Source organism: Haliotis rubra, unplaced genomic scaffold, assembly GCF_003918875.1.
Source record: "Haliotis rubra isolate DU_JTF1 unplaced genomic scaffold, ASM391887v1 Scf664, whole genome shotgun sequence".
Taxonomy (NCBI): domain Eukaryota; kingdom Metazoa; phylum Mollusca; class Gastropoda; order Lepetellida; family Haliotidae; genus Haliotis; species Haliotis rubra.
The window spans coordinates 1-15,609 of record NW_025767373.1 but is presented as its reverse complement, the minus strand read 5'-3'; the positions used below and the strand labels follow the sequence as shown (position 1 = coordinate 15,609).

The 15,609-nt window shown below is 41.9% G+C and overlaps 1 protein-coding gene across 1 annotated transcript in view; it reads left to right on the top strand.

Annotated features, from left to right (window-relative positions):
• The window catches only part of LOC124257532 (multiple epidermal growth factor-like domains protein 10), a gene marked incomplete at its 3' end in the record, with an annotated part of 45,423 nt that extends 29,828 nt beyond the window's left edge, over window positions 1–15,595 (top strand). Inside the window, exons 8-16 of the mRNA XM_046691625.1 lie at window positions 4,563–4,814; window positions 6,348–6,533; window positions 6,871–7,008; window positions 8,957–9,094; window positions 9,259–9,396; window positions 11,111–11,248; window positions 13,473–13,607; window positions 15,195–15,332; window positions 15,504–15,595. Of these exons, the coding sequence (XP_046547581.1) occupies window positions 4,563–4,814; window positions 6,348–6,533; window positions 6,871–7,008; window positions 8,957–9,094; window positions 9,259–9,396; window positions 11,111–11,248; window positions 13,473–13,607; window positions 15,195–15,332; window positions 15,504–15,595 (1,355 nt within the window). The remainder of the gene's footprint in view (window positions 1–4,562; window positions 4,815–6,347; window positions 6,534–6,870; window positions 7,009–8,956; window positions 9,095–9,258; window positions 9,397–11,110; window positions 11,249–13,472; window positions 13,608–15,194; window positions 15,333–15,503) is intronic.
• Between the last annotated feature and the right edge of the window lie 14 nt (window positions 15,596–15,609).

Genomic DNA, 15,609 nt, shown 5'->3' with positions numbered 1-15,609 from the left:
AGTGTCAATCAGTATTAAATAAACAATCCTAAACTGTAAAACAGTAGATATGAGACACATACTAAGGGATGCCTCGTTCCACATAAACCTGAAGGTACTGCCAAGGGTGGTAACTTATAGTTAATGTATTTACAATAGATTAAAGTTAACATAGAATAACAATAGTATGTCATAGGAAGTAAAGTTTCTTACCTGAGTGAATTTACTAGACAGCCTCCCCCTGATTTGTGACTGTCATCCGTAATATATATCTATTCTAGCTATCGCAAATAATCGCGTTTAAAGATAAAACTTACGATAACGTTGTTATTGTGAACGTGAGATGATGTCATTTAGTTGGACCGAAGCATTGATGGCCAGTCGCGAGTATGCCACGAAGGCATATGTGGCACGCACATGATTTGACCAACGTGGAATACAAACAGCCGTAAAGACAGATAAACGTAATGCACCTTGGTTCTGTTAGCTTTAGAGATACTTGTCCCGTATTAAGTCCGATGCTCGTTATCAATGTGACCCTTGGCAGGTTTAAGATTGAGGAACGTAGTTGGTTAGTCTGTAATATTTCCAGTTTTCAATAACGCATATCGTTATAAAATATTGGTAAAACTTTGTCTAGTTTTTCCATGGTAATAGTATCCCCCTGTTCTTTTAAAATTTCGTCTCGAAATTTCATTGAACAAAAATGACATCATACAGTACATTACGAGTGATGAGTAAACTGCGGTACGGAAACAACTGGTACCGCGGATCCATGATGGCTGACGAGAACATGTGTACAGGCATTGATAAATGGTCAAAATGATCGTAATGGTTTTAGATAAGATATACAGGAACGTACAAGTAAACATATAAATCGAATTGCCAACATCGGCTTAGCAAAATATAACAATAACAAGTTAAACGGAATTTCTGATGTGTACACACAAAACACAGGTGAGCGGCTTTCCAGCCCGTACAAACAACACACTGGACGTTTCCACCGAGCGGCAAAATCCTGCTCGCGGTTGACCATATAGTCGCAATACCTGACTGATAAGTACATATTATGACATATAGAAACAAAAACATAATGTGCGCAATGCGTCGTCGTTTGCATATAAATGTGATATATTCATGGAAACTGTAAGGTCCTTGAAGTTGGGAGTCTAGACTCGGCAAGGCTAACACATATTGTGATCTGCTCTAAACAAAGTATGGACATGAAGAGAAGGGAACCTAACCAACTTCAAAAGCCTAAACTGACATATCATGAAAAATTCATTCAAGTGAATTTGGCTCGACGATATTTCTACGAATCGTTTATATGAGCCAGGGACCCGAAGTTACTTACTTCCGCCCGTATCATAGTTAAGGGTAAACTGACAGAGGCGAAACGAAGTACATGTAGTACGATACAAACTGGGTATACAGTCTCCACTAAATAGCTCTGTGAATATGCCTAGCAATGGGTCTCCATAACATGGGCATTCTTGTATAGACGATGTTACGACAGGGAACGATATGTCATATCTTTCATAATGAGTACTTATAGATTTGATGCTTACATGTTCAAAATGGATGACATGAAAATGTAATCAGGATATCATATAGTATTGAATAGCTTATGGAAAGCTATGATCTATTTTGACGGTTATAGACCTACTAAGTATAAGGGAAAACCCTTGAAACCGGGAGTCTGGTTTGTGTGGGAAGACTCGGATCCCGCAGATAACGTTGATCTGCACTAAATGCATACATGTGTAGGGCATAGGGTGTGACCAGATCCTACGGTAGAGTAGGACCCTAGCCGATTTCAACAACTTAATCTGATAAAGATGTATGTCTGATAACATCACATAGATTACAATAAATACTCAGTATATGAAAACATGACAAATGTGAACACAAGGAAACAATGAACGGAGAACATACAACATACCTCACATGCACAAGAACGTCCTTGAGAAGTTCACGTACACAGTTCACGGTGAGAGTCAGAACCAAAGTTCACAGATATTGTGACACCCATCGGAAGAAACTTGCAGATGATTCGTGATGTATGCCTAGGTTGACTTGAACCTGAAAGTTAGTTCACTCACATGAATGTTGGGTTACCGATGATGCCCTGATTGTTGATTATCGGCTGACATCTTGATGATGACCGGGTTGTCTGGGCTTCTGCCACTGGTCATCTTCTCTGATCCATGATGACGACCGCCATGACACTGCCTTTGTCGTCCATCATGTCAACTACCGGTGCTTTACTGCGATATGGACCGTGTAGGAAGTGGGACCCCATATATAGTGACTGGAGGAGTACCTGTAGTGTTGGTACCTGGGGCATTGGTTTGTGGGGTCCTCCAGTTGCTCGTCTGTTCCGCCCGGTTCTGTGGTGGAGTCTTGGGTTGTCTGTGGAAGGGTCGTCTCGGTCCTGCGTCAGGTGTTGCCATGTTTGTGGGTTGGTGTGTCGCCATTGCCACTTTCGGTCCCCCGCCACTTATTAAGAGCGAGCTGAAGTTTCAACTCGCTCAGCAGAGGTACCAGTGGCACAACCAACCCACGCAACACCCGAGACCCGAGTGAATTTACTAGGCAGCCTTCCCCCTGATTTGTGACTGTCATCCGTAATATATATCTATTCTAGCTATCGCAAATAATCGCGTTTACAGATAAAACTTACGATAACGTTGTTATTGTGAACGTGAGATTATGTCATTTAGTTGGACCGAAGCATTGATGGCCAGTCGCGAGTATGCCACGAAGGTATATGTGGCACGCACGTGATTTGACCAACGTGGAATAAAAACAGCCGTAAAGACAGATAAACGTAATGCACCTTGGTTCTGTTAGCTTTAGAGATACTGGTCCCGTATTAAGTCCGATGCTCGTTATCAATGTGACCCTTGGCAGGTTTAAGATTGAGGAACGTAGTTGGTTAGTCTGTAATATTTCCAGTTTTCAATAACGCATATCGTTATAAAATATTGGTAAAACTTTGTCTAGTTTTTCCGTGTTAATATTAATATGCAAATGAAAAAAAGTCAGCTCGGTACTACCTTCAGTTTTTACGAAGAAGCATGGCATCGACCTTGTCGGAAAGACTACCGCCCGTATCCCCCCTTAACCCTAGCCTAACCCTTACCCTAACCCTAACCCTAATCCTGATAATTTAATGTCTGTATGAACAATGTCCTTTATTTTATGGCTTCTAGTCAAATCATATTACCTGAATATATACAAATCTTTTCCCTCATCGTTAAAATGTAGGGAGATACGGGCGGAACTCTTACCACCTTCTCTACTGGGGACCTAAACAAAGTCCCATAGACTTTCCCCAAACAAGTAAATGGGACAATATTGATGTGCCTACTTTAAAAATCGTCTATGCACAACAATCAGTGTGTTAACTTCACACATACAGGCTTGTAACACAGAGGACTGGCACCAAGGTACATACTGTCACTGACGGGACCTTAGCTTATCAAAGTACATGCTTTAATACCTTACAATCACCTGTGACTTCATATGAAGGCAAGGCATCCCTGGAGATGTAATTTAGCAAAGTCAAAACAGTGTTGATAGAGAATGTTCAGGTAATGATGAGCGTGTCCAGGTCGTCGGCTTCAACACCCACAAAGGCAAGCCATCTGAACAGAACAATGTCAACATTTGGTTCAACTTACAATAAGGAAAATATTTGTTTTCAGCCATTTTAGATAAATATACAAATGTCATTAATTGAGACTCAAAATCCACTTCCGAAAAATGATGAGAGTCCTGATCTGAACTCAGCAGAAGATCTTTGGGATAACCTTGGCTAAACGAAAGAGTGACCTAGAGACCCTTTAGTTCTAAACCTAAATCAGCTGACCCAATCAGTGCACCGGAAACAGCAGAGGATCGAAATGTTGGAAATATGACTTCTGACAATCATGAGGGGACGACTTAAACGCGAGAGTTGTGGACATTCCAGATACTGATTGTAGGTTGATAATACGTGCCCATCCTACATAATATGACAGTCCGTATGGTAGTGTTGGTTGGTGTTGCTGATACTATTCATGGAGGTTTTCAAACATTTGGTACCCATTCTGGGATTCATAATTTGAGTTGTGGCAGTGTCGGTCGTTCTGTTTGTCAGTTTTCGCTTTTGTCGCATTTCATTCAAGGAATCACCAGATGTTTTCCATGTAACTTGCATGGAAAAAAGTGTCTGTAAGGGAAACCACTCAATGTTTATTTCTACACCTACACGATGCCGTTCATTAAGACATAGAGGATAAGACGGTACAGTCACTAAACGAACACGAACAAAACTCTCAACCCGTTTTAATTGTGTACCCTGCTCATAGACACATACTGTAGATAGTGAACTGAATTGTTCGTTATTGTGTATGTTATTGTCTTATGAATCAATTGTACTTCATTCTCAGTCATTGTCATTTTACAATAATTATCTGTCGTAATACGACAAATTAGCTATATCAGAATAGTTAATCATGGAATAGTTGATTGACTAGTCAGAATATGATAACCTCCTAACTGAAATGATATAACAAACGTTAAATGTCTATTACCAGGAAACATAGCTCTGAACAGACCAACACAACAAAGCAGCACTGTCAATGACTGTAAGTGGGCGGACACAGCCGCCAAGAGAGGCGTGTGTGGAGACAAGACTTCCTCCCTGGCTGTGGACGGTGTGGTCAGCAGCAGCTACTGGTCAGGGACATGTACACACACGGCAACAGGCCGGACATCCGCCGGGTGGAGTGTGGATCTGGGAGAGACACACCTCATCACCAATCTGAAAATATTCTTTTCACATCCAGGCAAGTAGTACAAACACAATGTACCGTTATAACTCGTGACTGACCACTTGAGGAATGCTTTATCTGTAGGATAATTAGACACCAAAAATTAAAACTGAAGTATTATATTCCCTTTACAATATAATACAATTACAATTCCGTTTATAATATACGCCGTAAGGCAACAAACAACTTTTGTATCATGGAAACATAGTGAGAGTAGTGGTAGCAACCAGTAGGGCAGGACATATGAACACCCGTGAGCGAGGTGGATGCAACCAGAAGGGCAGGGCATATGGACACCCGTGAGCGTGGTGGGTGCAACCAGTAGGGCAGGACATATGAACACCCGTGAGCGTGGTGGGTGCAACCAGGGCAGGGGCATATGGACACCCGCGGGTTGGTGCAACCAATAGGGCAGGGGGCATATGGACACCCGTGAGCGTGGTGGGTGCAAACCAGAAGGGCAGGACATATGGAACACCCGTGAGCGTGGTGGGTGCAACCAGTAGGGCAGGACATATGAACACCCGTGAGCGTGGTGGGTGCAACCAGTAGGGCAGGACATATGAACACCCGTGAGCGTGGTGGGTGCAACCAGAAGGGCAGGACATATGAACACCCGTGAGCGTGGTGGGTGCAACCAGAGGGCATATGAACACCCGTGAGCGTGGTTGGTGCAACCAGAAGGACAGGGCATATGAACACCCGTGAGCGTGGTTGATGCAATCAGAAGGGCATACCCGTGAGAGTGGTGGGTTGCATAGGGCAGGACATGTGGACACCCGTGAATGTGGTGGGTGCAACCAGAAGGGCAGGACATGTGAACACCCGTGAATTTGGCGGGTGCAACCAGTAGGGCAGGGCATATGAATACCCGTGAGTGTGGTGAGTGCAACCAGTTGGGCAGGTTTCCAAACCATTTGCCAATTTACGCCCAAAGTAATCTGTTTGGGCGGATAACACGGTGTAGTTTTTCTCAAGCGTTGACGCATAATGTCAGTCTGTTTATTATTTCTTTCGCGCGGAACAGGTTTGAAGTTTGTTTATTGTACTGACAATTAATAATTTACTCTACAATTAATGACGGCTGAGTGCAGTTTCTGTTTTATGTATAAATTTCGAACATTTGTTCTGATTGCGCTAATGTGAATTAAATTGAACCTGAGCCCTTATTCTCGAAACGTTCGTAGCCCTAAGAATTCTTAACTTTGATCGTAGCCAATGTGTTAAGAATGGACTTAAGAAGTTCGTAGAGCTACGAACGTTTCATGAATAGCTAGCCTGATTCGTAGTTTTCTCGCAGATGGTGCAGTTGGTGCTGTCTTTATTGATGTAGTAGTACGCTCGTAAAACACCATCTCTCGCTCACTATGCATATAATACTATTATCACATGCGCCATACCTCATTTACCATCATTGATGCTATAGACGTCAATTCACGTGGTTTCCAAAGTCAAACTTACAATAGCATCCCGCATCGTTTGAACCGACCGCTTACCGTTTACCGTTTGTAAACATCTCCCTGTATGTTGTTTTATGTTTGTTTCTAGGTCGAATTCGAGGTTTCTTGGTACGGGTTGACGATCGTCCCTGCTATCAGAGCCAGACCAACAGACCCAGCTCCCCCGTCGACATCAGCTGTGACACACCCACACGTGGACAACGCGTCACTGTCCAGCTGCCAACATTGGCCGGCTCGGAGTACATTCTCAGTCTCTGTGAAGTGGAAATATATGGTAAATCATGCATGCTGATATTTTCTCACTGGATACTGCGTTTGTGGATGCCGTGATGGATACACTGGGACAGGCTGTCAGGAAGGTATTGGCAGGTTGCCCCGATTACCAACCAATAACGACTCGATATTGTAATGTGTAGTGGTAATATGTGGTAATTTATATTTCTGTCTCTATCCACTGTCGACTGCTAAGAGATCTATGTGAAATATTTATTCGATTAGGATAAATTTGACATAGTAACTTGATGACACTGAAATTGTTATTATGCTTGAATTTGTTTACTATTCACTTTAGTAAAACCAGTACCAATAAATGTTTGTTTGTTTCTTACCAGAGTGTGCTGACGGGAGTTTCGGGCCTGGCTGCAGTTCCTGGTGCTACTGTAGGAACACATCTGAGGTGTGTGACAAAACTACTGGACACTGTGAGGGTGGGTGCAAGGATGGCCGTAACGGGACTGACTGTCAGGGACGTAAGTAGATATCTCTTCAGAGTCAAATGAATGAGTATTGCACTGGAGAAAGATAGGTCTATTAAATTCCTGAAGGATTTGCTTAATACTAGATAGGTTTCCTTACGAATAGCATGGATTTGTATATTTTAAAGTGAACAAAAGAAAGGATAATTATGAATGTTTCCGTGTTGGTTGTCCCACAAGTGAAAAACGTCCTAGATGTCACAAACATATATATTTCAGGATAATCACGATTTTAACCTAAATATTTGGAAGGACATGGCAAATGTGACGGCGGTCATATTACAAGTCCATGAAACCAACTTTACGAATTTTAACTTTCGAAATACTTGATCCACTTCTTTATTTTATCCCTGAACATATCATTCGGCACGACAATATGTTGGTTGGTTGGTTTGTTGCTTAACGCCGCACACAGCAATATTCCAGCTATATGGCGGCGGTCAGTAAATAATCGAGTCTGGACCAAACGTTCCAGTGATCAACAGCATGAGCATCGATCTATGCAATTGGATACTATGACATGTCCCAGTCAGTGAGCCTGACTACCCAATCTTTCAGTTTGGGACTTGGCGATATCATGTTGGGGAAATTCTTAAAGAATGTTATTTCCAATAGATTTTGCATTACTTTCGCAGGGCTCCAGATAAGGGCCGTATCGGCGTATGAACGGATAAAAATATGCACGATACGGTAGGAAATAATTAAGAAAACGTAGCAGATACGCACCACAGCAATTCCGTACTGTCTTAGAATCATTTACAGACGTATTTATCTTGAAAAAGTATTGTTTTATTGGTTATTGACCGTTTACACCAGAACGGCAATGCTGCCGTGCATATATGAAAGGAAGCACTCTTATTGTTTTCCAGTACTCATATATTGAAAAAATAAGGAGTACGTACTCCTGATGTTGAAAAATTATCTGGAACCCTGCTTTCGATATGGTATCAAGCAATGATTTACTTTATGAATCAAAATAAAATTTGTTTTGTCACTGTAACAATGATTTTCTTGTATTTTACCTAAGTCCTTCAACAAAGAATAGCTGACCAAATGCGGGTATTAATATTTTCCTGATGCTTATTGCCATGAGCTGGTGTTTTTGTATCAAAATACTGACACCGGAACATGCGTATGTCTTCACCCCCAAGGTTATGGTTAAGGTCCCTGACAGGGGCATATTTACCATTATAAAAAAAGCCCTGTCTTGCACATGATTGTTGCTAAAAAGGTTGGGCAAGTCCTCAATACTATCTAAATATAAAGCTTTGCAACCCATAGGGCTTACACGAAAAAACGTACTGCTCAAGAACTCTTGTGAAACTCAATGTTAACAATCAGCAACGGTTTCACCTTCTGCTCACTCTCTGCTCACTCTTTCACTTTCTCTCTGCTCTCGCTCTTTCACTCACTCTCTGCTCGCTCTTATACTTACTCTCTGCTCGCTCTTTCACTCACTCTGCTCGCTCTTATACTTACTCTCTGCTCGCTCATTCACTCACACTCGGCCATTTTCATACACACGAAAGCCACATGAAATTCGTTACCAAAATAAACGCAGTACAATTTTCTTTGGAAATAGAGTTGTTGAATCGTATAAATAATTGTGGATTTGAAAGAAGCACGTAAGAAATAAGCATTTACTACACTTATAAATATACTGTATATCAATGTTGAGTATTTCGTCGGATCGAAACAGATGAAAACTACCTCATAATGGATAACAGGTTGTCTTTACTGACAATATGTCATTCGATCTATCACTTGTTTGACCCGTCACAAATGCTTTAAGGCAATCCTTCATATTCACTTGACCATGTCATCTTCCTGTAATTCAAAATGCACTTATTGAAGTAGACGCGTAACAGAGAGCTACTGCTGACATGGACCAGCTGTCGATGTATGTATTTTAGGAAATGTATTTGTTTTTTCTGAAAACTAGTGTGCGCTGACGGAAGATTCGGGCCTGGCTGTAGTTCCAGGTGCTACTGTAGGAACACATCTGAGGTGTGTGACAAAACTACTGGACACTGTGAGGGTGGGTGCAAGGATGGATACACTGGGATGGGCTGTCGGGAAAGTAAGTTTATGATGCCCATACCTGTAACGGGTGTATTGTGTCAAACATATTACAAAGGGTGTGTGAGGGATGAAATTTATAAACTTGTAATGTGATACAGTATCCATGTTTTCATTTCATCAGGCTCGCAACAATATGGCCCAACCTATACACTATCGTTACAGATTGTCCCAAGGGACGCTATGGTTCTGGCTGCATGGAGACGTGTGGACATTGTGCTGGGGGAGACGGGAACTGCTATGAGATAGACGGGTACTGTACAGATGGCTGTCAGGACAACTGGAGTGGAACAGTGTGTAAAGGTTTGTATTAAGATCTATGTGTATCTTTCCTCCACGTTTCTTGAATGTGTTTGGCCAGGATACGTTTACCTCTTTGTGCACACCTGTTTAACAGTAATTCGTGAACACATGCCTTTGGTATTGTTGAACTCATAGACCAGCATTTAAGTCGTTATGAAACGGTGCTCATGCTAGTATCTGTAGCAAGTCATACGCCAAGTATCATGTTATATTACAGAGTGTATTGTTACGACATGATGGCTTACCAGTAAATCCGTTTGCACAGAAATAAATTGTTCATGCAGCAAATGACCTCATATAGTTACTTGATAATCTGCAAACCAGTGGATAACAAATAACAAGTTCGTATCAATACAAAGGATCAAAACTATGGTTGAAATAATCGACAGCAGTAGTAACAGTGGCAAGAACTAAAATATGTAAATTACCGAATTTTCTGAATATTGACGATGAAGAATACCTTCATGGTCAGGGAGATCTGCCTCCGTTCCTGAATCAGGAATAGCGTCGAAATTTGGCACGAATTCAGTGTTTACATGTAGACACCGAGATCTTAATTTTCAAATTGCTGTCTCGTTGCTCTTATAAGACTATAGCCAGTCTGCTAGAAATGATTCCATCCAGGTACGTTGTACCTCCGCACGACGACTCGTGTTAACTGCCAGGCAAATAACCCAAAAATGTTCGGTTAAAAAAACATCTGGTTAAGGCTTCACTGGCACATTCAACAGGGGTACTAATGGGCCAGAGAGCACTTGGTATTTCTTCACCAGCTACCACATACACACCTGGTCTCCACCCCCAATAAAATAATTGACCGTGTCTCCCTTTTGATCTGTCAACATTCTATACATACAATTTATGAGTATGACATAGATGATTCCTCGTGTAGACATCCAATCATGGGAGGTATACCAAACAATGTTGCACAAAACTATCCGGCCTGCTTTGATTTCTGTATCAGCACTTTGGGTGAGTGAGTTATATTTTACGCCGCACTCAGCAATAGTCCAGCTGTATGGCAGCGATCTGTAAAGAATCGAGTCTGGACCAGGCAATCCAGTGATCAACAGCATAAGTATCGATCTACGCAACTGGGATTCGATGACAGATGTCAACCAAGTCCAGTGAGCCTAACCACCCGTTATCGTTAGTCGCCTCTTACGACAAACATGGGTTACTGAAGACCAATTCTTACCCGGATCTCCACGGGTAATCAGCACTTTGGTTTCCAAAGAACAGAGAAGAGCCCATGATATGTGAAGTAGATAGCTGCATGGGGGAATGGCTTAGTAATTGTTGTCAAGTGCACACGAACCTGTAACTCTTTCGTAATGTTTTTTTTCTTGTTGAAAAAAGCGTGGAACATAACCTTCATGAGTCTAAAAGGTAGAATTTTTACTCTTGTGTGTTATTGTCTACAATGGTTGGATTCCGCCAGTAAAACCTGTTCCATGATTTTCAATTCACGGCACCACTTATATCTGGGATAGAGAGAAATGATCCGGACAGCTTTCATTTCTGTATCAGCACTTTGGTTTCCAAAGAACAGTATGTGTGAATTAGATAGTAGCATTGGGAAATAGTTGAATAGTTGTTGTCAAATACACACGAACCTGTAACTCTTTGTAATGTCTTTGGTTGAAAGTACTTGGAACACAGTCTTCATGAGGCCACTCTCGCGTGGATTGTTGTCTGTTGTGTGTTATTCCAGAGTGCAGTGACTACTGGTTCGGTGACCAGTGTGACAGGGAGTGTAGATGTAAGGACGCTTATGAAGTGTGTGACAAGAGGACTGGCCAGTGTCACTCTGGATGTGAAGACGGATGGACAGGACTGGACTGTCAGACACGTGAGTAGTGTGGTCATTGTGATCACCGTCAGCTGTCAGACCTGTTTATTATACATTTATTATGTTGTGTAGGTTACAAACTAGAGAGTTGCTGGCTAAAACCAAGGGGTGGGGAGAGGAATTCACTATTAAAGCATAAACAAGATGTTAATGGACCGATGTGAGTTTACAATACAAAGCGCCACTGAATGCCTGACGGTTACGTTATATCTACGGTGTGGCGTCATATTATACGTATTGGTTTACTGTGTATCCAGGAAATAGCTGCTTAACAAATAGCTGTGTTACACACAGTCAATGCCTTTCATATACGTAACTTAAGTATTTTGGTGTAAAAATACAACTGCTGAGTATCAACATCATTCTAGTGTTTAATGATTGATAATATAAAACGTCAAACCTACATATAACATAGATTTACACTGAAAACGTAGCTTTGTTCTATATTCCTAAGAATGACGTTATGTCTGTTGGAATACACTGAGGGGTGTGACGTCACAATATTACTGTTTATTACCCTGAAGATAAATTTGTCGAATTCTGATTAGTCAATAGCAAAAGCATACCAAATCACGAACCGTATACACTGTCAAATCTGTCATGTGACACACTACACAGGGGTTTACGAATGACCTTGACTTTAGATGGAATGTGGCTGCCATACGGCTGATCGCTTTGAAATTTGAGAGTTGGCGTATAAAATAATGAGTATAAACAGAGCAATAAAATTGTTGTCATAATTTTTATTTGTTGTGTCAATAAATATATCCAAAAAATAAAATGTTTTTGTATTTCACTTGTCGTTTTACAAAACCTCAAATTCAATATTTTTATCATAAACTAAGCCATCCCGAGTTATCTCCTTTATGACCGTTCAGGAAAATCCATGGCGAAAGGTCTTGCGTCTCATTCTGCCGATGATTGAATGTTGTTGTTTACAGACAACCTAATAAGAATATCTTAAGGGTAATAATTTCATTACACGGTCTTTTGAAAGGGTGTACTGGACTGTAAGACCCGGACTGTAAGACCCGTACACCCTTCAAAACACCGTGTAACTAATATTGTTTTATTTTATTTAGGAAGATGGGTATATACACTGAACTTTAAATACTAATGTATATATATATGTGTGTGTGTGTGTGTGTGACATGATACAATACATCGATTTACAAATTATACTGATGCGTCGATGAACAGCCTGTCCCCTTAACTTTATGCCGGGTTCATCTAGCGTTGACATCTCATCTAAAAAGGTTGAGAACTGATTATGATCACTTCAGACAATGGGTACATACAAACTGCAATTCATAGGCGTCTTCACAGATTATATTTGGTCAGTTAAAAGTACCAAGTATAACCGTATTGGTGAAATACCTAGAATATTTTGAGCTCTATTATTATACTAAATGCATCTTCCTCCACGAACATTCTGATGTAATTTGACAGCGTGCCAGGACGGACCTACGGCTTCAACTGTAGAGGCAGATGTGGGAGGTGTCAGGGTGGACAGCCATGTGACAAAATAGGAGGAGATTGTCAAACATGTGCCCCGGATTCAAGCCTCCGTTTTGTCAAGGTAAGGAAGAACGAATAACGTTCAGCAACATTGCAGGATAGTATTGACAATATCCGTGTAATAATCAATTCATGGAATCAGTATGTGAAGGTTTGCCTACTTTCGTCTAGGAGTACCATGTTCATAATGTAAAGTAACTGTCTGTCATGCAGTGTGTGATGACTACTTCTATGGGGAGCAATGCAGCTCTAGATGTGGCCATTGTCGTGACAACGCCGTCTGCAATAACGTGTCAGGAGATTGCCCGGATGGATGTCAACCAGGATGGCAAAGGATGACGTGTCACCAAGGTAACCAGATCGTTTGTCGTTCACTTTCACTTAAAGGAAAGCTATCTTCTTCAAATAATTCGTGTTATAATATTTTGGAATGTTTTATAATTATGTTTGCACCCTGATGCACCTCCAACCCACTATAACAATTGTAAAGTTCTTTTTAATTACATCTGTTATGGAAACGAGGTGCTTCGTGACAAGTTGAGTATGTCAGGTAGGGAGGTATAACAGCCTTTACTGCCTGACTGTGTTTGCAGAAGGCATTTCATACAGGCAGTCTACTGCATGGTGAGATTAGCTCAGTTGGATAATGTTGGAGGATTACTGTTTAGATTTTAGAGACTGTGGACAACTAAACTCTTGTTGACAGAATGTGACGAAGGCAGATATGGTGACGGGTGTTCAGAAGCTTGTGGTCAGTGTGCAGGGAAGTGCAGCCCTGTAAATGGATCATGTGATCAAGAAGGATGTCGTGATGGATGGAAGGGGCAGAGATGTGACGACGGTAAGTCACCTGTGTTCAGGGAGGGTGAACAAATTGGAGTGTGGCGAAGGTAAGTGTTGTCAGGGAGAGTGAACAAGGTGGAGATGTGACGTAGGTAAGTGTTGTCAAGGAGAGTGAACAAGGTGGAGATGTGACGTAGGTTAGTGTTGTCAAGGAGGGTGAACAAGGTGGAGATGTGACGTAGGTAAGTGTTGTCAAGGAGAGTGAACAAGGTGGAGATGTGGCGAAGGTAAGTGTTGTCAAGGAGGGTGAACAAGGTGGAGATGTGACGTAGGTTAGTGTTGTCAAGGAGGGTGAACAAGGTGGAGTGTGGCGAAGGTAAGTGTTGTCAAGGAGGGTGAACAAGGTGGAGATGTGGCGAAGGTAAGTGTTGTCAAGGAGAGTGAACAAGGTGGAGATGTGGCGAAGGTAAGTGTTGTCAAGGAGAGTGAACAAGGTGGAGATGTGGCGAAGGTAAGTGTTGTCAAGGAGGGTGAACAAGGTGGAGATGTGACGTAGGTTAGTGTTGTCAAGGAGAGTGAACAAGGTGGAGATGTGACGTAGGTAAGTGTTGTCAAGGAGAGTGAACAAGGTGGAGATGTGACGTAGGTTAGTGTTGTCAAGGAGGGTGAACAAGGTGGAGATGTGACGTAGGTTAGTGTTGTCAAGGAGGGTGAACAAGGTGGAGATGTGGCGTAGGTAAGTGTTGTCAAGGAGGGTGAACAAGGTGGAGATGTGGCGAAGGTAAGTGTTGTCAGGGAGAGTGAACAAGGTGGAGCTGTGGCGAAGGTAAGTGTTGTGGAGGGAGGGTGAACAAGGTCGAGTATGGCGAAGGTAAGTGTTGTCATCGAGGGTGAACAAGGTGGAGTGTGACGTAGGTTAGTGTTGTCAAGGAGAGTGAACAAGGTGGAGATATGACGTAGGTAAGTGTTGTCAGGGAGGGTGAACAAGGAGGAGATGTGACATAGGTAAGTGTTGTCAGGGAGGGTGAACAAGGTCACTCTTTCACTCACTCTCTGCTCACTCTTTCACTCACTCTGCTCACTCTTTCGCTCACTCTCTTCACTCTTTCACTCACTCTCTGCTCACTCTTTCACTCACTCTCTGCTCACTCTTTCACTCACTCTCTGCTCACTCTTTCACTCACTCTCTGCTCACTCATTCACTCACTTTCGGCCATTTTCATACACATGAAAGCCACATGAAATTCGTTACCAAAATAAACGCAGTACAATTTTCTTTGGAATAGAGTTGTTGAATCGTATAAATAATTGTGATTTGAAAGAAGCTCGTAAGAAATACTACACTTATAAATATCAATGTTTACTTCAGAAAGTATTTCGTCGGATCGAAACACATGAAAACTACATGCGGACCTCATAATGGATAACAGGTTGTCTTTACTGACAATATGTCATTTGATCTATCACTTGTCTGGCCCGTCACAAATGCCTTAAGGCAATCCTTCATATTCACTTGGCCAAGTCAACTTCCTGTAATTCAAAATGCACTTATTGAAGTAGACAGGTGACAGAGAGGTAATGCTGGCATGGACCTGCTGTCGGTGTATGTATTTTAGGAAATGTATTTGTTTTTTCTGAAAACTAGTGTGCGCTGACGGAAGATTCGGGCCTGGCTGTAGTTCCAGGTGCTACTGTAGGAACACATCTGAGGTGTGTGACAAAACTACTGGACACTGTGAGGGTGGGTGCAAGGATGGATACACTGGGATGGGCTGTCGGGAAAGTAAGTTTATGAAGCCCATAACACCAACCTGTGACGGGTGTATTGTGTCAAACATATTACATACGATGTGTGAGGGATGAAATTTATTAACTTGTAATGTGATAAAGTATCCATGTTTTCATTTCATCGTGCTCACAACAATATGGCCCAACCTATACAATATCGTTACAGATTGTCCCAAGGGGACGCTATGGTTCTGGCTGCATGGAGACGTGTGGACATTGTGCTGGGGAGACAGGAACTGCGATGGAATAGACGGAACTGTACACGTGGCTGT